The 25441-nt window shown below is 41.6% G+C and overlaps 1 protein-coding gene across 1 annotated transcript in view; it reads left to right on the top strand.

The window, feature by feature from the left end:
* LOC111565969 (protocadherin Fat 3) overlaps window positions 1–25441 on the top strand; it is a 69204-nt gene that overhangs the window by 19542 nt on the left and 24221 nt on the right. Inside the window, exons 7-34 of the mRNA XM_035946427.2 lie at window positions 112–173; window positions 1357–1671; window positions 3735–3945; window positions 5016–5087; window positions 7424–7560; window positions 8156–8431; window positions 8753–8963; window positions 9128–9342; window positions 9472–9630; window positions 10411–10532; window positions 10694–10876; window positions 10970–11084; window positions 11207–11473; window positions 12546–12896; window positions 14529–14702; window positions 14837–15367; window positions 16830–17194; window positions 17524–17677; window positions 18269–18376; window positions 18482–18665; window positions 19012–19232; window positions 19872–20324; window positions 20888–21022; window positions 21137–21530; window positions 22390–22586; window positions 24327–24480; window positions 24577–24810; window positions 25025–25203. Of these exons, the coding sequence (XP_035802320.2) occupies window positions 112–173; window positions 1357–1671; window positions 3735–3945; window positions 5016–5087; window positions 7424–7560; window positions 8156–8431; window positions 8753–8963; window positions 9128–9342; window positions 9472–9630; window positions 10411–10532; window positions 10694–10876; window positions 10970–11084; window positions 11207–11473; window positions 12546–12896; window positions 14529–14702; window positions 14837–15367; window positions 16830–17194; window positions 17524–17677; window positions 18269–18376; window positions 18482–18665; window positions 19012–19232; window positions 19872–20324; window positions 20888–21022; window positions 21137–21530; window positions 22390–22586; window positions 24327–24480; window positions 24577–24810; window positions 25025–25203 (6179 nt within the window). The remainder of the gene's footprint in view (window positions 1–111; window positions 174–1356; window positions 1672–3734; window positions 3946–5015; window positions 5088–7423; window positions 7561–8155; window positions 8432–8752; window positions 8964–9127; window positions 9343–9471; window positions 9631–10410; window positions 10533–10693; window positions 10877–10969; window positions 11085–11206; window positions 11474–12545; window positions 12897–14528; window positions 14703–14836; window positions 15368–16829; window positions 17195–17523; window positions 17678–18268; window positions 18377–18481; window positions 18666–19011; window positions 19233–19871; window positions 20325–20887; window positions 21023–21136; window positions 21531–22389; window positions 22587–24326; window positions 24481–24576; window positions 24811–25024; window positions 25204–25441) is intronic.

Here is a 25441-nt window from a genome sequence, read left to right on the forward strand (position 1 = left end):
AGATATTAGTGTACAAATGCACACACTTGCTCATTATTGAGGTTAATCTAAATGCAAATTAATTTTTACTTCAGAAACGGTATCTAAAGTTTCTCTTCTACGATTTTTTAGGTCTGATCACGACCACTGCAAGGAAACTGGACAGAGAACAACAGGCAGAGCACTTTTTAGAGGTACAGTAAAACCTGAACACTCTTCATAGGTTCATAGTATAATTATTTATCCAGCCCTGCCACCTGCCACAGCCCACTACTAAAAAAGACAGTTTGGAGGACAACCCTGCCGGGCCCTCAAGGCTCCTTAAACTGTGATGAATGGCTATAGTTTTGGGGCCCAGGTTTAGGATTTTCTAAATGTAATCATTCATCATTGGTTATCTTCTCCGCTCAAGACGGGAACAGGGAGGAGAGCAGTTGGTCTGCTCGGCATTTGATAAGTGCAGACACTGGGCATACAGATAGCTCTGTGATTACCATTTCTGTTGCTCCTGCTGCTCTGCATGCAGATGAACCTGATAATCAGAGATTCTTGACTTTAGAGACATGAGCAAACTTCTCTTTCCCCAGACTTTTCTTCCGACTTATTAAATGCTGTTGAATCTACAAGCACTATGCCCTTCCACAAAATGGAATGAAATAACCTGCAGTTGACCCACAGCATTGCGGCTTCGTGTTTTTATTACGTATTGTATTATATATCTGCGCTGCCAATTGACCTGTCTGGAGTTGTACTGCTTTGTTTAGCTCCTGTCCTCAATAAGAACTCATCTTATGACAACACACTGCAAAATGAAAACAACAAAGAAGCCTGGACTATTCACTTTGAAAAGAAGTTTAACACTGGGGGTAGAGAGGTCTTTATTGTTACATCGTCCTGTCCTGTGATTTCAATAGGAATGCCAGTCCATGCATGCCACCCGCTGCTCCGCCCGCCAGCCTGTGCTGCCTGCCTGTAATTAATAGTCTAGTGAGCAGTGAGGCTAGCAGCAGTGGTGTTCACCCTTATCTGATCCAATTGATCAGTGATCAGACCTCTGCCTCCAGGGGATCGATAATACAAAGAGATTTCCCGTGAGCTCAGCCCCACGTGGCCGTCCACTTCACACAGGCAGCCGCATAGTGTGAGCAAGATTTAAGATGTCAATAAATGTATGAAGTCACGAACAACATCCCACATATGACAAAACATGTTTTTCCCCAATGCTGTTTTGCATTATGATGTCATATTTACCAAGGAGGAATGCTGTCTATGTGGTGACTAATGGGAATCCAAATAAATAATGTTCAGCAGACAATATTGCATCTTTATGACCAACTTGTGTGTGCTTTTTTTGTGTGTTTGCACATTTTTATTTAGGTGACAGTAATAGATGGGCCCGTGACCACCCGCCAGTCCACTGTGTGGGTCATAGTTCATATCGAGGATGAGAACGACAATCCACCAACCTTCCCTGAGGTCACCTACCGCATCAGCCTGCCCGAACGAGACCGGAACAAACGCAGTGAGCCTGTCTACCGAGTCTTTGCCTATGACCGTGACTCTGGAGCCAATGGCAATATAACCTACAGCATTATTGATGGTAATGAGGATGAAAAGTTCAGTATTGATCCCAGGACTGCTATGGTGTCATCAAAGAAGATGGCCACTGCGGGCAGCTATGACATCCTCACTGTGAGTTTCATTAATGTTTAAAACATGATCCTTGTTGTTGTAAAGTGCCCTGATTTCTGATTACTGTTTGGTCTAAACCTGGCTCACTCATTAGCATCATGGCAAACATGAGGATAAATCAGAAAGCTGAATTACAGACTACAGATGGTCTTACTTGGGAGCACTGTGATCTCTTTGCGGCACAGTGCTCTGCTCTCTTCCCACTTCTTGATTGCTGCTTTTTCAATTCATTTTCTTACAAAAAAAGTCATAGCCGGCTGGGGGTCAGTTAGTTTATTTGGCTCCGCTTTCATGCAAAGTTGGCAGGAACAAACGCAGTCACAATGCCATTTTTCATCGGGCACAAACCCAGGTATTTGAGCTTGCACTTTTTTCCGTGGCCAATGATTTCAGCCGTGCCAAGGTGGGAATAGCAGCACAGTTGTGTTTACGTGCATCAGGTGGCACGATGCGTCTTTGATATCAGCTGCGCCAAGGTGGGAGTAGCAGCACAGTTGTGTTTGTGTGCATCAGGTGGCTCAGTGCGTCTTTGATATTCTGCTGTGAAATGGCACATTTCACCCTGTTCCAGTTTTGTCTTGTTATTGACACAAGTTGAAATTGCTGTTTTTTTGTCTTTATTTGATTGGAAAATTCTTTACACTAACTGTGCCTTCATCCTGCTATTGCCATGAGCATTTTGCACTGCACAGAACCGTTTTTTGTCACAGTATGTATTTGATTCACTGACTTGCTGGTTGCAGCCATGTGTCGTCAACTTTATTCTTGTGCTTGTCCGTAGTTTCGGAGGAAAAGAGCTCGTAGTTGGATTGTGGACAGCGAACACACCAGTCTTCTCCCCTCCAACTGTGTCGCTTTAATGCTGTTCTCTAAGCAAATAATGTATTTGACTCAGAGGCCATGTCTTCAGTGAGCACCACTTACAGCCATATTTTACAATTACCTCTCATATAGGTTCCTCCATCAGTTTAGTTCATTTATTTTGATCAATTGTATTCCTATTGAGAGTGTGAAAGCCAGAGCAAGCTATTTGAAATCAGACAGGGACATTCATCACATTCAGGGGTGGGAGAAGCATTCGGATCTTTTCGTTAAGCGCCAATACAACAGTGTAAAAATACTCCCTTACAAGTAAAAGTCCTGCATGAAAAGTCCTACTCAAGTATTAACAGCGAAATGTAATTAAGGAATAAAGTGAATTTACTGAAGCAGTATGCTCTTGCTGTAATTGCTGGAGGTGAAGCTAGTTTGAACTACTTTTTATACAGTTTCATATATCCAGGGACAGCTGTTAAATCTGAGGGGTTGTCAGATGATTAATGGGAGAGAAAAGAAGTAAAGAAGATGATGCTCTATTTTTATCTTTTGATTTGGGGTGAGATAGTGAGTCATTTGAACATGTAATAAAATGAAAGCATGTAAAAAGTTTAAAGGGAAAAATCAGTTCTTGGTGGAGCTGTTAACAATTCATACATCTGAAATGCGACCCTGACTACACAAGGTTGTTTAGAAGACGCCTGAAGCCAAAAATTGTTTAATCTTTGAATATGTGTTGTATTTTAAAAGCTTGTTAAATTAACCATTGTGTTAAATCTTCACCTTACAAGTCACTAAAGCTGTTCTATGAATGTAGAAGAGTAAAAAGTGCAATACTTCCATCTGAAATGTGGTGTGGTGGAAGTAGAAAGTATTGCACTCAAGTACAGTACTTCCACCACTGATGGCATTAAACTGTAAATATAGAGGTCACATTTTGAGGTGAACGAAATATTATTTATGGATGGGACGTTGCTGCTGAAGTGTAGGTGTAGTCAATGTACTGTAGGTACAGCATCAGTGTAGAGGAGATGAGTATAAATCATCAGCGTAGTTTTGACAGTCACAAGTGAAGAGGCCAGAATTCTAATCTACTCACAATGTTTGCTTGGCTTGAATACATACATACTAAAACCAGCCCGAGGAACAGTAAATCTTCTTCCTCCACTTGTAAAATCTACCGCCTTGTGCTCCTGGACGTGTAAGCTGAATATCATCTCTAAGTGTTGTTTTTTTTTCTCTCTTAGATAAAAGCAGAGGACAGCGGTGAACCCCCATTGTGGTCCACCGTCAAACTCCACGTAGAGTGGATTCGCAAACCTGTCCCCTCATCGTTGCCCCTGCAGTTCACCCAGAGGTACTACAACTTCTCTGTTACGGAAACGACAGCTGTGGCTCAGCCGGTGGGAGTGGTGGCCGTCAGCCAGTCGAGCACACCTGTGTGGTTCAGTATCATCGGTAAGAAAATGAATGTGCGATGCTAAACAAAACCAAATATTCAATGCATATTCAGAATTTTCTTATACTGTTAACAACTGTAAAAATGTCGTGATCACAGTAACAAAAATTAACACAATTCTGCTTGCTATTGCTCATATTTGAATTGTTCAGGTACTTAGGAATGTAAATTTGGTTTTATTTTAAAATTTATCAGACTTCTGAACAGTTGTGCGTATACCAGATGAGCAATTTACTTTGAATTGATTGATCAATTGCATTGAATTGATTTATCCATCAGCCTATTTTAGAGTCATGATCATACTTTTATTCTGTTAAAAGTATGATTATTTGGCTTTTTGCACCAGACTTGTCCAAGATGAGCCAGAACCAGCACACTAGAAGTGAGCCAATCTCTATCAGTAGCATTTTAAGATGTAGTTGAAAAGTGAAATCCACACAAAGATTTCACTTCTTCATGGCGTACTCAGTCAAATGCAAGGTGGCAACGGGAGAACAATGAACTATTAAAATCTCCCGCTGCTCTTACTCTGGTGAAAACAACAAATCAGGACCGTATACCTGTCTGCCTGTTTAAAACTGGGGAGCTCTACCTTAGAAAGTGATGAGCTCATTTTGGATTGTTCCTAAACAGTTCTGAAAAACATCTTTGTCAAGATGTTAACAGCAAAATTAACTGATTATTAGCTGATTATTCTTCTTTAGTCGCACACGTCATAAGGAAGGATATAGAAAATGCAAATGTGGTGGGTTTTGTCCTGTTCCACTCTTACTGTTGATACTGGTAGCGTAATTGTACAGGAAATGGTCATTAATATTTCACATTTGGATGATTATCCTGACTTTCAAACTTCGAAATCTGGACTCACAGGCCCCTCACCCACTCGGGAGAATTCTGATGAAAAGTCCATTTACATTACTTAATGACAGACAAACGTAAAAAGTACCAAGAGGTCAGATTTGCAGTGCTGTATTTAGATGATTCAGACCTTTGATCACAAGAATATCTTGACTTCATAAATATTGATAACCCACGTTTTTCCTTTTCCCCCCTCTCTCTCACTTTTAAGGAGGACGACTTGCCAGAGAAACGTTCTACATTCCGCAGAATGCTTGTGGAAAAAACTGCTCACTTGACACAGGTCTGGACAAAGTTAATTTCCTCCACAAAAAGCCCTAGGTTTTGAAGAAATTCAGAAAATTCAGGAAATATTGCACATAGCACCATGACCTTGTTTATCCAAAAGCAGTATTTATTGATCTGAGTTGGAAAAAGGATTCTCACACAGCTCCACACAAACAGCCGTGGTTTGTTATCTCTGCCCAGGCAGGACAGGTTTATGCCATTAGTTCAGCTACAATACTGCTACCTGGGAAATAAATGTGGATAGTTGTGATACAGTCTGCCTCTAACGGTAATGCTCCCACTTCCATGAGACTTCTCGAAATGAAAGTGTATTTTATAGAGTACCTGCCCATGCTGTGATGTTAAAGCGACAATGACACTCGGGATTGAATTTGAGTCGGCCTTATTTTCTTTCTGCAGTTACCGATAAACCTGAAAGTGGCTATAATTGCTATTTTGTGTAATAACAATGCTTCAAATGGCAAGCACACTGAGAGACATCACTTTAACTATAGTGATGAACCTGAATACAGTTATCACTCCAATTTGCAGTCCATCCTCAGCTTCATGAATCTTTAGAGAGCTGGGCTGTTTATCTGTCCAACTCACAACATCACTTTTTTTGGATCACTCTCACTGCTCTGTTGAATTTGTTCTCAGCCATTTAAACAAAACAAAAACAAAAACCACAATAAAAATCATGAGAAAAAATGTAGAGAGTGAAACATCTAACAACTAAAGAGGCAGACATTTCCCCCAGTAGTTGGTGGAGACCAACACCTGAGATAAAAAGAGTGTATATTGCACTTACAGTTGCAGGTGGTCACAAATCCAAATCCACATCCACATCCAAACGAGTCGTACTGCTGCTCCATACCTGCTGGATATGTAAATAAATAAATTTAAAAAAAAAAAAAAAAAAACTGTAATAATGTTCCCCATAACAAGCTAAATAGTTTGTCACTATTGCCCCAAGTGGTCTAAAAATGTTGTGAATGTATATAAATATAAAGTTTGTAATCCTGTTAACCTTACCATATATTTTTTATGTGCTGCAAGGCATATCATAAGCAAAACAGGCAGTCAGCATCACTGAGCTTTGGAAACTGCAATGTATGGATGAAAGTCACAAAAACATGGATTCAGACAGCCAGGGTTTCCTATGTAAGAAACTCAAGGAACGAATCCTGTCAACTTTCTTGATGCTTTCTGGTAAAACAAACCAACTTAACATGTCATTTTTATACACAAAAATTAGTTTTTAGGTGTTCAGTCAGTGCATGGAAAGTGGCATACTCATGCTTTCAGAAAGGGAGAAAAAGTACATTAGTCTGATTTGCTGATGTACAGTAAGAAAGTAGTTGTAAGTCTCTCTCACTCCTCATAGAGATATATTTAAGTATTCATCCATATTTTTAGAGATGTCCATGCTTTTTTGTTCATATTCATTCATGTGTGCATAACAGTGGGATATGTTACAGAGAAAATCTCCTCCGTGTACAAGGCCAGTGTCTTAACTCCAACTAAAGTAACTTAATTAAGAAATATGAATTGAACAGGTTGAAAGGAAATTGGCTCATTAACAGAATGTTTATGTGCATACATGCATCTGCAGTACATTTTAATCACCTGTTCAGATTTTGTATCAGTTGTAAATTATAGATGCTACCAAACACTACGAAGACTCCCTTAGAAGCACCTATCCGACAAGAGAGAAACAGAAGACTTTTTTAGACTCCGTACTGTGATTTTTGTTTCTCTTAATGCTGTGAGATTGTCCCCTCGTGGTATAAAATTGACCAGCCTCTTCTCTAGAAAAAAAGAAAACAAAGGAGAAAAAAAAGTGCGAGTCCCCGTGGTTTGCTCCCACTCAACACGCATCGGTGGTTCTGTGAAAAATGCCCAATCAGTATTCATATGCTGAGGGGAGCTCAAACTCCCAGATATCTCGAGAGAGAAGCTGGAATGAGACGAAGGGTGGTACTGAATACCTAACACGTATCAATCCTCTCCCTCACTTTAATCAAACATTAAGCCTCTAAACTGTACACTCACCGCCCGTGGAAAACACCCGGCTGCAGGTTTTTGATCTCTGAGATGGGTTGTGTTTTGGAGTGATAAGACAGATGTTTGTGTGGCTGTTAACAGCTCTCAGGCTGCCAAGTGGGTTCACTGCTACATCGCATTGCATTTCAGTTCATTTTATTTCACAGACCCTCCAGCTCCAGACGAAGGCACCCGGCCAAAACAATTACACAGTAATAACTTAGAGCACCTGAGTTTAGCACGCAAAGTGAATACTAAATGACTGACACTCGGTGTGTAATTGTGTGTGTGTGTGTGTGATTCCAGGGAGCTTTGACATGCAGTTTGACCTTCAAGTGGGAGTGGGGACTCTAGTCGTGGCCAAGCCCCTGGATGCAGAGGTGCAGTCTGTGTTCAACATGACGATACAGGTGACAGATGGGACCAACTTTGCCACAGCGCAGGTACACAGAGTTTTGATTTGTTATGCACTGGCACTGCCTCTTACACACTCCAGACCCACATCGAATTAAATTATTGTTACCTCTTTCCTAGGGGAGCTGTTTACTCTCAGCTTCCCTTCCTGCACTTGCACTCCCCTTTTTCTGAAATTATCTCTTGCTGACTGTGAAATGTGCTTTTTGTTGCTCCGTCTTTGACATTCCCCTGCGCTGCTGTTGTCTTGACTGGCCTGCTAGGTCTTCTTTTGCAAGGGAAATCCTTGATATCAGTGGATTACTGGGATTACTCTGGGCAAATAAATGTCAAGTGTTTGTATAAAGACAACAAAAAAGTGTCCACATCCCCTTTGGACAATACACTGTCAAGCATAGAGAAGTAACACAAATAGTGTTTGGAAATTGTTTTTCGACGATATCGTGTTTCATGTGCAAATGAAAAATTCAACAGGGAGCATTGCCCTACATCAAGTATTATCTGTCGCCGAGGCTAATTCTACACCGTGCTCCTATCTCTGTGGATAATATATTGAGCACAATTCTAGTCTCTACTTAACTTGTTGACTTTGCAAATTTCCTCGTCTGTCTCTTTGTCACACAGGTGTTCATCCGAATACAAGACAGCAATGACAACCCTCCAGTTTTCTCCCAGTCAGCCTACGATATCAGTGTCTCCGAGGATGTACCAGCCGACATGGAGCTGCTGCGGGTCAGAGCGTCGGACGTGGATGAGCGTGCACGTTTGAGCTTCTCCATCTATGGCAGTGTAGATCCAGCCAGCATGAGGCTATTCAGGGTGAACCCCGGTACTGGAATGGTCTACACTGCAGACAGGCTGGACTACGAGGCCAGAACTCAGCACATCCTCACTGTCATGGTGAGAAAGGAGACATGGAGGACATGGGTTTCTACTGCGTGCGTGTGTGTGTGTGTGTGTGTGTGTGTGTGTGTGTGTGTGTGTGTGTGTGTGTGTGTGTGTGTGTGTGTGTGTGTGCGTGTGCGTGCGTGCGTGTGTGTGTGTGTGCGTGCGCTTGGCTGGTACTGTGAGCCTGCATGTGTGTGTCCCCGCGCTTTCTGCTAAATGATGCTCCTCTTGGCAACTGTGCCTGCCTTACTTAATTTTAGCTGATTTCATTCATTTATCACCTCCTACAACTCTATCCATATTCATCTCTCACTTCACCCGATACTGCTGCAGGTCAAGGATCAGGAGTTTCCATTTAACCGTGACCTGGCTCGTATCCTGGTGGCAGTGGAGGACTCCAATGATAACATCCCCTACTTCACCAGCACCGTATACGATGCGGTAGCCTATGAGAATTCTCCTGCAGGCACGTCTGTACTGCAGGTGACGGCCCTAGACAAAGACAATGGGATTAATGGGCAACTCACCTATAGTATGGAAGCAGGTGTGGTGCCATCTAAAAGAAACCTATTACCATTTTTATGTTTCTTCCTTTATTTAAATGGTGTGTGTAAACTGTGCCATTTTCATGAATAAGAAATTGGAATTGAAATTCAGTTTTTCTGCATTTACCAGTAATGATGTCTATAACCTTTCTGCTACTTTCAGGTAACTCCAATGGCGTGTTTGGCATTGATAATGCCACAGGCCTTATATTCATTGCCAAGGACTTGGACCTCACCTCTATGGGCTTTTACACCCTCACTGTACGCGTCACCGATAGCGGATTTCCTCCATTAATGGCCACTGCTTCAGTTCGCATTTCCTTGATGCTCTCCGACTTCTCCAAACCCAAATTCACTCAGAAGGAGTATCAGACTGAGGTAAAGAGAGACATGCCTGACCGAAAGAAGGGATGCATGGGAGAGAGGGCTGGGGAGGTGCTTGGTAAACTGAACATATACGTCAATAAAGTGACTAAAATGTTTATCTTTTATGTCGGTTTTTTACAGATAATGGAGAACAGCAAAATCGGAGCATATGTGACCACTGTTAGCGCCCTCAGCCGCTCTGCACTCATTTATGACATCACCAGAGGCAATGAGGAGCAGTGCTTCGTTATCAACCATCACACTGGTGTAATCACTACACGCAGAATGCTTGACTTTGAGGTTTGTTGTAAATCTTTTGCTTCATTATTTTGTAAAAACAAAAAAAAATCAGGGACTTTAGATGTTAAGTTTTTTTTCCCACCAGACGTTACCATCAGGGAAGGTTTTGTTCTGTCCCTGACACATTCTGTACTTTGACAACATCCAAACATACAATCAGAGTCATCTATTCAGTGACAAGAGGAACAAGCAGTCCTGCAACAGATGGTATGTTCCCCCCAGAGCCCTGATCTGAACTGCACTGAGTTAGTCTGTTATTATGTTTGGTATCTGAGACAGCTTGAATCCATGGAGGAACTGGGGCAAGTTTTCCAAGATGCTTGGAACTGCCAACCTGCCAAGTACCTTGAAAAACTTTGTGCAAGTGTATTGATGCTGCTTTAAAGTCAAAGGGTGGTCACACTAAATGTTGATTAGATTTTATTTTTCAGTTTATATCCTTAAAAATGAAGTTTGTTCATGCATTTTATTTATTTTATTATTCTTGAAAGCTTCACGTAACTATCTATGCTTAAAAATGTGCGCAGTGGTGTGGGGCTGAACAATTAATCAATGCAGTTTATTAATTGCAGGGACTGCAGTTTAGAATATATATTATGCAGCACGTGTCCCAGGGTTTAAACAATGATCTCATGAGGTAAAGCTCCATCACATGTTTGAAATCTATTATGCAGTAAATGTCTGTCAGAAAAATCACAATCAGATATATTTCCTAAATTGTTCAACCTTGTGGATATTTGAGACAACACTTGCACTCATTGGATTGCTATATTTTGACAGAAGACAACAACCTATTTTCTGATGGTGCGTGCCCTGAGCATGGCTGGAGTGGAGGCCAGCACCACTGTCATCGTCCAAATTGGGGATGTCAATGATAGCCCACCTGTATTCCAACAACTCAGGTATCAGTGGTAGTCATTTGACTTACAAAAGAGGAGAGTTTTGTTGCTGACATGCAGCTTCCACTCTGTTTTTATTTGTTGACCCATGGTCACCATTAGAAACTTGCGGATTTCCTGGTGTGACTTAAGGAAAGTTTTACAGCAGTCTCGTTTTCTGTCAGGTATGTGGGTGCAGTCAGTGAGGCTGCTCCGGTCAACAGTGTGGTCCTGGGAGAGGATGGTAACCCTTTAGTCATCCAGGCGACTGATAAAGATCGCAATCACAATGCCCTGTTAGTGTTCCAGATCATAGACGAGACCGCTCGCATGTTTTTCAGCGTGGACTCTGGAACTGGATCGATTCGGTAGGTGGAGTCACTGTTGATCTGATTCACTTGCTTGTGAAACAATACAGCATGTCATATAATAACTTTGTTTGAATGGTTTGGAAATTGTAGAACGATCGCCAGCCTGGACTATGAAACTTTCTCTGAGTTCCTCTTCCGGGTTCATGTCAGAGACAGTGGTCAGCCTTCTCGGAGCGCTGAAAGCCCAGCGGAGGTGATTATAAAGGTAAGGAAATGACCTATGAATCAGCTTTCACTGCCTCACAAATAATTTTTGACTCAGTTTGATTACTATATTACTATAGCAGTTGCAGACATGATTTTCACTCTGTGTAAATCCTGTCATAGGTAATGAACATCAATGATTCACCCCCGAAGTTCTTCCAGGACACTTATGAGACGGTCCTCCTCCTGCCTACCTACTTGGGAGTCGAGGTCCTTAAGGTTGAGGCTTTTGACCCTGACATGACCTCTGACCTCAGGTCTGTCACACCCCAGCTAGTTTACTCTCTGGTGGACAGCAATGTGGAGTATTTTGCTGTGGAGCGCTACACCGGAGTTGTGACTATCCTAAATCAGAACCTCAATAAAGACCGTTATCGCTTTAATGTGAAGGTAAGTGATCAGTTTTATCAGTGGACACATCATTAGCGCTTGTATGTGACCTGCTGCTATCTTAGATAATCAGCATACAGTTGACTTAAACTGACTCACAAAACAATGACTTTCACAGAGAGGTCTAAGCACTGGGTCACTTGTTACTTAATGATGCAGAATTTTCTGTCCCAGGTCTGCACGCCTTGGAGTTGTTTTACTGTTTTTGATTAAGCAACAAAGGGGCCGATTCCTGCATAGTCTTGTTAAATACACTGTAAATCATTTTAAGGTCGTTCAGCTTTGAAACGTAACCTCCCCTGCTGCCGTAAAATGTGCGTTAACGGCACTGAGGTTGATTAATTAGTTCAAAGTCATCTTACGAGCTTTAAAAGTGTAGAACTGGCTGAGTTAAGCTGATTGATCTTGAGAAAACGATTACAGGCTGACTTGCTTTCTTTTTACATTTTCCGAATTTAAAGATGCTCTTCCTCATTTAACATGCAGACCTTGCAGCATCAGCAGTTGAAGCCTTTTTTTTTAGCAGGAGTAAGTACAAAGAGAACTTGTGAGTCCGCTCCTGGTTACAGTGAGATAAATGATAAGTCAGTGGGGGCAGGGACTGAATTCACTTGGAACTGTTTTATGAAAAGAAACAACCATAACCTAATTTAGCATGCATTAAAGACACACAGCAAGTTTCTACCATGCCTGTTTTCATAAATCACAAACAACAAAAGTCTTTCAACCTCCTGGGAAGTTTGCTTATGTGCTACTTTTGTTTCTTTAATCTTTATTTCATATATGAACTCTCAGCTGTTTGTGCTTTCAGTTCATCATTCTAGGTCAAAATGGCAAAATGGAAGTTGTAAGAACTCGTGTTTAGGTTCTAAAGTGGTCAGAAGATAATTAAAAAGACTATTTAAATTCAATTAACTAGGAATAAGCAAAACCCATATTGATTTAACTACATTCTTTTGTGATGTTGAACAGTATACACAATAGAATCCAAGTATTATATTCTCTACATTGGCGATTTCTAAGTCCTCCGTCATGAATATTATAATACAAACATAATATGTGTTTGTTTAAGGTATGGGATGGACGTTTTTCCAGCATGGCATCAGTCACTGTGCTTGTCCGAGAGGCTATAGACAGTGGCCTTCTCTTCACCTACCCGGTCTACTCCGCCTCCATCCCAGAAAACATCCCCAACGTCACTTTAGTGACTGTAGTGAACACAGTTGGCCACCGCCTCAATGAGCCGCTCAAGTACACCCTCCTGAACCCCGGTGGGCGCTTCACCATTCGGCCAACCTGTGGAGTGGTGCTCACCACCGGTGTGCCTTTTGACCGAGAGGAGAGGAAGAGTTACGAGCTGGTGGTGGAGGTCAGCAGAGAAGACGAGATATTGAGAGTGGCCAGGGCAACTGTGCAAGTACAGGTGGGTGTGGAAGCCATGTGTGTGTGTGCACTTTTTTTTTGTTGTTTTTGCTTTGCCTCTTTTACGCAGGTTTCCTTGCCACTCACGTATTTTCTATTTAGTCTGTCAAGATAGCTTTGAATTACATATAAGGTTTATTTTTCTCAGTGACTCAGCTTATTCACTCCCTTATACCCTTATACAATCAGACTCAATTTGTGTCTTTGGATTTGACATTTTAGACTTTAAAGATCTTAAGTTGTCCAGACCTCAGTTGGGCCTTGTCTTTTCTTTTTTGTTTGATGTTTGATTTTATATGGAGTAGCAGCTCTAAGAAACCTGGTCAACTGGTTTTGAATGTTTCAAATGTATGATTTGCCGTGGGTTCAGTGAAATGTTGGATAGAGAATATGCATTTTATGTAATAAACTTCACAAAGACAAATTAGTGTTGGAAAATTGAATGGTTTTGGAGGTTAGTGAGGATTTAGTCTTACATTGCCAGACCATTCTCCAGTCCTGACACAGCATTGAGGAGAATGACTGCACTTTATCTTTCTTTCGCTTGTTTGTATTTTTTTTTAACTAATCACAGTTGCATCCATAGCTCAGGAGGTAGCAACAGTGACCCTTCATATAATTTTGGTGGGATATTTGCATCCTGGGAGGCGAGCCCTCTAATTGGTGTTCACAAAAACAAACAAACAAATAAAAACAAAAGAACAAGCAGGGCAGCCATATTGCCATATACAGATTTTTGGCAAATCTTGTCATTTTCAGTGTGTAGGTTGCTGCTTGGACATATAGTGAAGGTATATAGTGAAATGTGCAGATAGGGAAAGGTTAAGAGAAAACTCTGGGAAATGCACGGCAGAAATGGCCCCAGTTTAGCATCTGTTGAGTCTGACTAAAGAAGGTTGATGCTTTACCTTGAGTCTTAGGGCAGGTACTGTATTACTGTTTGCCATAATCATGTGGTATGACATATACAGTCGTCAGCACAACATTATTTCTTGTACTAATGCTCCTACTTAACGTTTTTCATGGGGATATTCAGGAACAGGACCAGAGTGCAGACACAAGTTTGTAGTCACAGAAAAAAAAATAGCTTAAGGGGTAGGTGATGAAACAAACAAAGGTGGGTGGTGATTGAAGGATAGAACCAAACTAACAGTCCAAGTGAAATCTAAACACACCAATCCCAAGCAAATAAAACTCAAAAAACAAAAATGCTAAATTTCAAATATACAAACCAGCATGAGGCACACAAGGTACAAATCTAGGCAGGCAAACACGAGGTAGGTGAACAGGAGGGTAGCAAACAGGCAGGTGTTGAAGCAGGAAAAAGCAGGGTTGCAGCAGGAGACTAAATAGGAAGAACAGGCAAAGAACAAAAGAAGACACAGGACTATATATACACAGGGAACTAATGAGGAGACAAGACACAAGTGATTCACAAGAACCAGGTTAAACTAATCAGGGCAGTCAAAAAAGGAGGGAAACACACAAAGGGAGGAAGTAAAACTACAGGGATCTTTTCAAATTATAACCAGACCATGACAACATTAAACCTTTCGTCCCATAATAGTCTCTGTTTGCATTGTCACTTTACTATAACCCCATCATATATTTCCATATCCCTGCCTTCTTTTAGGTGGAGGATGTAAATGACAACACTCCAGAGTTTGTGAACCTGCCCTACTATGCTGTAGTCCAGGTGGAAGCAGAGCCAGGATCAGCTATTTTCAGGGTCTCAGCCACTGACCAAGACTTTGGTATGAATGGAGATGTGACTTACAGCCTTAAGGAGGAGCACAGGAACTTTCAAGTGAGAGCTGCTTTGATTTATATTTTCTTAATTTCATGTGGGAGGCTACATATTGTACCAATTTTGACAATGCATGGGTTTGCACATTCCATTGCTCCTTATGTTACAAAGTAGAATTTATTTATATCATGCAGGTGAACCCTGTGACAGGAGAGCTGACCTTAAAACGAGCCTTTGAGGCAGATTTATCCAACGCAGAGTACAAGGTGGTTATTGTGGCCACTGACGGTGGCTACCCCACTCTGTCCAGTGAGGTGGAGCTGCCTGTGACTGTAGTAAATAAAGCCATGCCGGTGTTTGACAAGCCCTTCTACGGTGTCACTGTCAGAGAGGACGTGGCTGTCTCCACCTCTGTCCTGTGTATAAACGCCAGCACTCCTGAGGGCCAGAGCATCATCTTCACCATCACGGATGGAGACCCTTCCCTCCAGTTTGACATTGGCTTTGACACCGGAATCATCAGCGTGATTTACCCGTTAGACTACGAGACCACCCAGTACTACCGGTTAACTGTTAAGGCTACAGATACACTGACTGGTGCAAAGTCAGAGGTTGATGTGGACATTGTTATGCTGGATGTGAACGATAACCCGCCGCTGTTCCTGAACACTTCATACTCTGCAGTGCTGGCTGAGAACTCCATGATTGGAACAACAGTGTTACAGGTGTGTGTGTGTGTGTGTGTGTGTCTTTGTTTACTGAGTCAGTCCAGTGTGTACTCTAACCGAATGACTGTTTACACTTAAAACTCACTTCAGTGGTATTGCGGATGGATATTCATTGTCAAATCATTTATGTATGAGAAGATAGTGTGATATTTCCCTAGAAATTTCCCAGTGGATGCTCTTGACCTTTAAAGAACAATGAACCAGTGCTTTGACCGAGGAACATATTTGCAACATATTTCGCTCTGGATAAAACTTCACAAGACTAAATTCACAGATTTTTGCATCTGGCTATTATTTAGAAATATTCCAAGAAACATGAAAGAACATTCTAAGAATGTTGGACTACATTCATGTCCATTGTGCCTTAACTCTCTGAACACCAAGCAGTTTCTGGGAGTTTTGATTCATGAAACATGCCCACTGATTTTCCAATGACTCTATATACAATTGAAGTATCATGAGTAACATTTTTAAATGTGTTCCTATACTTGTGTCCTCTCTGTTCTATGTTAACACAACCTGCAGTTCAGGCGAAAAGTCCCAGAATTTTTGTCACATGACTGTTTGTCACATGAGTAATTGGTCATTAGTGGCTTCACAATTGCACCAAGTAGCATGGAATTCTTTCTATTTTTTTACATGATCTGGTTAAAGCAAAGAGTTTACTTTTGGGGAATTTTTGAGCAAGACGCGTAGAATAAAGTTATTTTGATGAGATATCCGAATTTTAAGCTAAGATTTGGATCTTAGAATTACCATTACCTGGATGACTGAGCCCCTACAAAGACACAGATTTGGATCATTACTGTGACAGAACCAGAAGTCACTGATGAATTGTTTTAATAGTAGTAGTGGGACCAATGGAAAGGTGAACAATCTAAGCATTGTTTGTGTTTTTACAGTGTCTGACTCTGGGATTTTTTAAAAATTGATAACATGGCTTTCAAATCCAGCAGTGCGCTTTGGGTTCAGAGGGTTAAGACATACTTTGCTTCAGGGTATTGCAGTATTGTCTACCATGTAGGTCACACAATGAATATGCATAATGTGGGCTTCTGGTTCACCATCACATCCTGATGATTTTGTTCTTGTTATTGTAGCTCATAGCAGTTGATCAAACCAACAGCAAAAACAGCCGTGTGTCCACTACATCCACTCTCAATATCTAACTTTATCATGTTTCATCAATCAATAACTTCTAATTCTCAGCTTTTTAAATAATACTGCACCTTGACAAAGTAGTCATGTTGAATACTGGACACTACTGCTTGATGTGGTTTTAGATGTGATTCTACTCTAACAGAGTCTCAGTGAAACCTAGAACTTTATTTACATTCTTCATTTGACCTTAGCGTTGGTGCTGTAACTTTAGAGTATGTAAAGAGTAGAGCAAACAAATCTGACTTTATCTTGAATAATGCTTGAGGCGGTGCAAATTTTAATGTTGCTCTCCTTGTAGGTGTTTGCTCAGGACCAGGACTCAGAAAAGAACGCTGCGGTGAGCTACCAGATCCTATCTGACATCTACAACAGCACCGACTACTTCCACATTGATAGTAGCAGCGGACTGATATTCACCGCACGTCTGCTCGACTATGAGCTCATCCAGCGCTACAACTTCATTGTCAGGGCGACAGACAGTGGAGACCCTGCCCTTAGCAGTGATGTTAGTGTCACCGTTATTGTCACTGACACAAACGACAATCCACCTAATTTTAGCCAAGCACTGTACGAGGCCTTTGTCAGCGAGTTGGCTCCCCGAGGACACTTTGTGACTTGTGTTCAGGCATCTGATGCTGACATCTGTGATGCTCAAAGACTGAGGTAGGGGAAAAAAAGAGGCTTTAAAAAGTTTTGGATTTGGTGTTTCCTCTGCAAAGTTTTGTAACACTAAAGATTAGAATCTATGTACATGGTTCACTGTTGAACCCAGCTGAATCTTTAAACACAATGCCTGCCAGGTAATCTTGTTCCTGTTTTTGGTTAGAAAATCATTGTAATTTTCATTTCATTTTTTAAAAAATTTGTCTTTCTCTCAAGCAGTTTAGGCTCAGCACTCCTCAGGATACATAGATACTTATATTTCCAGCATAATCTCAGCAAAAAAAACCACCAACTTCATAAGCAACATTGTACTCTTTTCTTGCCTTCAGGTACAGTATTCTCTCAGGGAATGAGAAAATGACTTTTATGATGGAGCCAGATACAGGGGTGCTCCGTCTGTCTAACAAAAGGAGACAAGGCATGAAACTCTCGTATCAACTCAATGTGTCTGTGTCAGATGGAGTCTTCACCAACACTGCTCAGGTGAGACAGCGTCTTGGCAGTTACAATTTAAGTTCTGTCAACTGATTTGCTCTTTTTTTTAAACCCTCTGCGGTGTTTATGTACAGAAAGCCGAGTGACCTTCTTTAGCAACCCCTCACTTCAGATTTATTACAGACACTTCCAGCTGTCTGCCATAACTGCCGCTCCTCAGTTCTAGGTTAATGTCTTGTCATATCAGATTTACTATCACCATGATCTGCCACCTGGAAAAAATGCTCACATCCTTCTCTTAGAGGTAATTACTAGTGGGACATTTAGAGATTATTTGGATCTGATATCCCATATTTTTGTAGCAATAACATGTGGACACATGTCTTTGCTTCCTTATCTGACATGATATAAATGCAGCATACGTCCAGGGTAGTTTTTCAGAGTGCACTGGTGTCTGCAGCTGGCCTTTAATTCCAGTCTTCTGTGAACAAGCCTGATGCTCGTTCTACTGATCTGCATGCCGCGGTGATTTGACCGTGCGTGACAAAGACAGTGATGTTTATTGGGATGCCATCAACCAAATGTCAGCAGACGACGAGGATGACGATGAAGGAATGACTATGAGGTTGTGATTTACAGGTGACTGTGCGTGTCCTGGGAGCTAACTTGTACAGCCCAGTATTTAGCCAGAGGTTCTACCTGGCTGAGGTGCAGGAAAATGCCCCTCCTGGGTCAAAGGTCATCCAGGTAATATCACTTTTAATCAGAAAGTTTCATGAATGTGGCTGAAGAGCTTTATAATAAGCAGTGCAACTTTTTCTCTTTTAACTGAATTTCTGTGTGGACTTCCAGGTTCGTGCAACAGATGAGGACTCTGGACTTTATGGCCAGATCACCTACTCCTTCATCAATGACTTGGGGAAAACGCAGTTTACTATTGATGCAGATGGAGTCATATCCACTGTGGAGAAATTAGACAGAGAACATCCTCTCAACAAGGACATGGTGTTGACTGTTATGGCCCTGGATGGGGGAGGTATTATCTTTGACATTGACTTGAGACTCTGACTACAAACTCAAAAAAGATGTTTTAAAAAACAAAAAGCAAACGTTTTACCTCTAAATCTAGAAGGGCAAATGCTTAGATAATAATAATGCACTGTTTCGGTTAAGTACACTATAGATGTCACCTAGAAGATGATTGTTTTTGTACAATAAGAGCCCACACTTGTGAAGGCTCATGAATATTTAAGCTTACTCACATCACAGCTTCACTGCATTTTATGAAACAAAAACACTGGCCTCGAATGCAGCTGTGAAATAACGACATTTTTGTCTCATGTGCTTTGATCACTGTATCCATATATGTTGCTAATTTCCAGGGCGGGCATCGTTTTGCACAGTGCGAGTGGTCCTTGCAGATGAGAACGACAATGCCCCTCGATTCAGAGCGGTGGAGTACCGGATGAGCATTAAAGCAAACGTTGCCAAAGGTTCACTTGTCACGCAGATCCAGGCCACTGACCCCGACGCTGGGTCTAATGGGAGGATCACCTACTCCCTTTACAGTGAGGCACGCCTGTCCCTGGTTGATGTTCTGGAGGTCAGTACTTTAACTTCCCCCTCATAAAACATGTCATGTCATTATAAAATCACTACATAATACATAAAAAAGACATAAAACTGTAACCAGATGTAAACCTCCACAAATGGATTTGCACCTCACATAGGCAGAATATTTACGCTGCTGCCCTGATTTTCAATTAAGGGATATTATCAGCTGACACCCCCTCCACATTTTAGAGGATTAACAGCCATCTGTTAACTGTAGATTATAGATTTCTCCTCATCAAATCAAAATGGTTCGGCATTAAGTTTGATGCTTTGGTCGATTTTTGAAATACAATTAAAATTAAAATTAAATAAAGAATAAATCAAGACCTATCTGCTTACAATGGAACCAAACACTGGGATTAAAGGCTTACGGTTGTAGCATACAATTGTATGAAGCTGAAGCTCAAATTATATTGCTGACCACGGTTCAGTTTGTGAATAGAAAACTAATAAAGTAAAATTCTACTTTTATTCTCTTTATATTTATAAAAAATTAAGAATTCAAAACAGCAAGAACTTGTTGGCTTGGAATCAAAGATGTAAACTCATTTACAGAAGCTGCAAAGATTAAAAGCTTTTGTCCTTAAAGCTGATATAATGCTGATTTTGTGGTTTTTCTGTTGCTCAGGTGGAGGCAGACAGTGGTTGGATGATGACTAAAAGCACAGTCGACCACCTCCAGGGCACTGTACTGTCTTTCTTTGTCAAAGCCACAGACTGTGGTTCTCCGGCCAAGCACTCCCTGGTGTCTGCTTTCATCCACGTTGTCCCTGCTGATGCCTTTGTTCCCTCGTTCAGCCAGCCTCAGTACTCCTTCACCATCCCCGAGGACACGGCAGTGGGAACAGCTCTGGGGTCTGTGTACATGGGCCCGGGCCAGACGGGGTTCTTCACCGTAGTTGGCGGAGAAACAATCGACAGCAACAAGGGGGGAACCTTCCTGGTGGAGAGGGAGTCAGGTCTCATCCGTCTGGTCAAGCCGCTGGACTACGAAGCGGTCAGCAGCTTCCGCTTTAAGGTGGCGGCAACAGCAAGAAGAGACCTGATCGAGTCCATCTCCACTGTGGATCTGGAGGTTAAGGTCGGTGACTTGGTGAAGTCTCTCTGTTTACTTGTTTTCAGTTGAATCCAAGTGAGTCAACTTCAATCTTTATTTCAGCTGTTCAGTTCAATAAAAGAAAATAATGGGAAAAAACAACTCGGAGAAAACAGAGGTGTGCTTAAGCGTCAGAAAAAATAAATCACAAGGGCTGAATGTAGTAATGATGATGAAGGAGCCTGCAGCTCCAGAGCAACACATTTCAGTATAGCGGCGTGACTGAAAAGACATAGGCTGAAACCGTCTTTCTATGTTGCAAATCAAACCAAAACACAAGAGCAAGGACGATCTCCAAGGAATATGCACATGTAATTAATTCCTACATTTTGCTCTTTAATGGTGATTTATGAAACATTAATGCAGATTTTCTTAACGTGTAGAACAATTTAGAAAAGAAAAACAATGTCATTAAGGGGTTAGAGGCAATTCATTCGCTCAAGTAATTAAAACGCAGACAATGAGGGAATCTTACTCATTATTACATTATCTTTTCGTGTTTATTTTGTTTTATTGAGCTGAATCGCTGAAGATCTGTCATCTTGTAGATCCTCGATGTGAATGACAACAAGCCAGTGTTTGAGACGAACACTTATGTGGCAACAGTGATGGAGGGGATGCCGGTCGGGACAAGAGTGGTCCAAGCGCGAGCTCTCGATCCAGACTGGGGCTCCAATGGACAGGTGTGTTACAGCCCAGTTTGACTGAGCACGTTTTGTATTTTGCTACAGATATTGTATGTTTCTCAACTGATTCTTTAAAAAGCGACTCCATGTGTCCTTTTTTAAAAATTCCAGGTGACCTACAGCCTCGGGCCTCTGCTCACCTATAATCTGGATCTAACCAAAGAACCTTCCTCCTTCTTCGGCTCCATCACTACAAGCTCTGTCTTCGCCATCGACAGCAAAACAGGCTGGATCACCACTGTGAGTCAGATGGACCACGAGGCCTGCTCCAGCTACAGCTTTGAAGTCGTGGCCTCTGATCTATCCGAGACACAGTCCCTCTCCTCCACCACAGTGGTGACCATCACCGTGTCAGACGTTAACGACAACCCGCCGTGGTTCGAGAGGGAGCTCTACCGAGGAGCCGTAAAGGAGAGCGATCCCCTCGGCGAGGTGGTGGCTGTTCTGAAAACCAAAGATCGAGACGGCACGGATCAAAACCGCCTTGTCAGCTTCTACATCACTGGTGAGGACCTTGAGCTCGCTACCATCATGTAGCTCAACACATTCTGCGCTGCAATAATTGCCCCTCGTGCGGCAAGGCAAGGTTGTGTTGCATGGAGAACTATTAATTGGCCTTATGGGGTAGCTAACATTAAAGGTCAATTTTTAAATTAATTTTACCTCAAATGTCAAACACAATTAACCTTTTATTTCGTTTTAATATTACATGATGTGCATAATGCTTCAAAACATGTCAAGCAAAGAAGAGAAAAACTTCTACAAAAAATTATTCCTCACATATGATGCAAAATAGGTGAGTTTATATTGTTTGTAGTCTAACAAACCAGGCAAAATTGTGCTTTAAGGGAATTATACAAAACTGTGCAATTACAATATGCATATGAGCTTGAAAATCGAAAACAAGTTGTAGTCTTCTATGGACTTGCCTGTGACTTTGTCTGGTCACTCTTTCAGTGTGAGACTAAATGTGGCCTCTTCAGCAGCTCTCACCTTGATAATGAGCTTAATGTTTCCGATTCACACTGAGCTGTCTGATAATGGCTGTGGATGATTTGTTTTGGCCTCGTGTTCTGGCATTTAAAAATACAGATTGGCCTAATGGAAGCGTTGTTCATAAAAGGTCAAACTTTTTAGCTTCGAAGGGCCATGGCTGCTGCTCCACTGGCCTGTTTTACACCGCGATGATAGATGGTTATTGATCGCTCCAAAGGGTACCTTCATCATTTGTGTGCATTGGTGGCATGGATGAGCTTATTCATCTTGTGAATAAATAAAAACTTGCTCACTTCCGCTGCAACACATTTTCCCTCCTTTCTTCGTCTATTTTTAGTGTGTTAAATTCTCACCTGTGTAACCGGCAGGGGGAAACCCGCGGGGCGTGTTCGGCCTGGCCCTCGTGCAGGGGGAGTGGAAGGTTTACGTGAGCGGCCTGCTGGACCGCGAGCAGCAGGACTGGTATCTGCTCAACATCACTGCCAGCGATGGGCTGTATGTGGCTCGCACCGCCGTGGAGGTCTCCGTAATGGATGCCAATGACAACAGTCCCATCTGCAACCAGGTCAGTGATAAAGACAAATGGAAAGGTGCAAAATGAAAATGTGCAAAGCAAACAAACGTGGAGGAGACTGTGGCATGTAGCAAGACGAATTAGTGTGCCATCTTGTTTTCCAATTACCCCCATCCTCTGCGGGTCGCCTGGTTAAACACATTCCAGTTAGTTTTTAGTCTAGAGAATACATTCCTTTTGATCATGTCATAATACAGTCATGCATAATAATTAATAGCCAAAAGTTCCAGTCTTGTGGCTGTAGACTAATTGCTCCTTTTGTTCAGTATGGCTGACAAGTAAGTCACGTGTTGATTTTCTGACTGACAAAGTGTCAAAGTGGATACCTCGCTTCCCACAATGATGAACTTCCTTTTTGAGTCATTTCAACAGCAACTCAGCTCAGAGAATTACTGGATTGAATAATGTTAAAAATTTGCATATTTATGACTTGGTAGCAAAAGCAAAGTCTGAGGCTGCAGTGGTAGAAGAGGATTTGTTCAGTTAAAATATTGATTCTTTGTTCCACAGTGCATCGGACTACAATCTCAGTGTGAATTAATTTGAACAAATTGTCTTTGTACTACGTTTCAGGGGATGTGCTGTAACTTATGTATGAACTGGCTTTTAGATGGCACTTTTATAGTGTGTAATGTAATCTGAAAATAACTGGAGTTAACAGCTGAAGAAAGGTACTCTTTAAATTAGAGAAATTACTGGATTTACTCAAACAAATTACAGATATCAATTATAAAGCCAATTAAGTTTAGATCATTATGCTAATTCCTACCTGGCAACTTTACTAGTCATCCTAAGAACTGGGGTTAATACTGTTCCAGAATCTGATCTATGGGAAGAAAATCAATGGGAAATGGAAACATAATTGGGCCGTAAAGTCTTCCGGGAGTATCTCCTTCCATTTTGTAGTATTCTGCAGTTCAGTTCAGTTTCGCATAATTAGTTGGAAAACTTTCATTTTCTCTCAAAACTCATAATAATTTTCTTTGAAAACCTCCCTGTCTCCCTTTTCTCCTCTGATAGTCTTTCTGTTCTCAGGCAAGTCAAACTTCTGCAACTACAAAGTGCTTAGTTTGAATCTGGCATTACATTGTAGCTGCATCAAATGCATCAAAAGGCAAAGAGGGTCAGACAACGTGCTACAGCTATTGTTCACATAATGTCCTCACATATTGTTCTCATGTTTCTTTATAATGCTATAAACAGTGGTAGAAGTTCGTCTGATGGTAAAAGAAGCTACAGCATTTCAACTTCAGGTAGAAAACTACTGTCAGTGATTTTTTGATGAGCATTACTTAATATTTTTAGGGATTAAACCAATTTTTTTCCCCCCAGTGTTAGTTAATCTGTTATCAAAATCTAATCAGTGAATCCCTTAATCATCAATTTTTTCAGCTCTAAATAATTTCAAATCAGCAGCACCGATCTAACAGAGCAGCAGGGTGCAATATGCTGCATTATTTTTAGACACAGTACACTGACTCTCCCATCGTGTCGGTCGGTGCTTGATGAAATTTTGAGGTCACAGGGGTCATTTCTAGAGGCAGTCATTGGCAGGAGAGCACACTGGTTTGGAAAGGGCACTTAGCTGTGTTCAGTTTGTTCTATCAGCAGCGATAATGGATGCAGCGCCCAACAGTTGAATGTGTTTTTTTTTTTTTTTTTTGGTTTATTTTTTTCATTCCAAGTGTGGTTAGTGTGGATTCACTATGCGTTGTCTGTGTGATGTGCCAGGCGGTGTATAGCGCCTCTTTTCCTGAGGACATCCCCACTAACAAGGGCATTCTGACAGTGGGTGCCACAGATGCTGACTCAGGCTCTAGCGCTGAGATCCAATATTCCCTGTTTGGCATTGGGGTCGAAGATTTCTATATGGATGCAAACACTGGTACATTCATTTTTTATTTTTTTTTGTTTTTGTCTGATGAAAACAGTATATGCATATTTCAAGTCCTTTTCTTCACCTTTCCATTTATTTCTTAAGGTGAGCTGCGCACAGCTACCGTGATGGACCGAGAAATGACACCTACCTACAAACTCATCGCCCAGGCAACCGACGGGGGAGGGCTGTTCTGCCGATCTGACATTTCTCTCAAAGTGTTGGATGTGAATGACAATGCCCCCTTGTTCTCGTCCCCTCATTACCTGGCTAGTGTGTATGAGAATGCCGCCCCCAAGGCTCTGCTTACCCGACTGCAAGCCAGCGACCCCGATGAAGGTATGATGTTATTGTCATCGTGCGCTGGATGCGTAATATGTCAAGCAAGGATAATGAGCACGGAAAGTTCCCCCACATACTGTGAAATGCAGATTCGAGCCACCGTGTCACTAAACAAACGGCTGACTTGTCCAAGCAAAACAATGAGCCAAGAGTGATAATATATTGGCTATAATATGTATCACAAACAATTTATACAATCTGCTCTGTCCAGGTCTTAACCGTACAGTGGCCTACTCTCTGGTGAATTCAGTCAATGACTTCTTTTCCATCGACCCGGTAACTGGGATAGTGATTCTGGAGAAATCTCTGGACAGAGAGAGCCGCGACTCTTATCGAGTTCGTGTCCAGGCTACTGACCGAGCCGGGCAACAGGGAGCGCTGTCCTCACAGGTTAGTGGGAGATCCAAGTGACACTCATTCAATCTTTAGTGCATTTCTTTTGCCATACCTTTCAGTGTACTACTAAATCTGACAGTTTGGCAGGGATAAAAGATATTTGCACACTGGTGAACAATATTGAAATTCACAGCAGGCTACACAACACGTATATTTCTGGGGATATAATCATGATTTTCCGGTAAAAAGCAATTAACACACTGACTAATTAAACAGAATAATTAGAATTTAT

Source organism: Amphiprion ocellaris, chromosome 14 (genome assembly GCF_022539595.1).
Source record: "Amphiprion ocellaris isolate individual 3 ecotype Okinawa chromosome 14, ASM2253959v1, whole genome shotgun sequence".
NCBI lineage: Eukaryota > Metazoa > Chordata > Actinopteri > Pomacentridae > Amphiprion > Amphiprion ocellaris.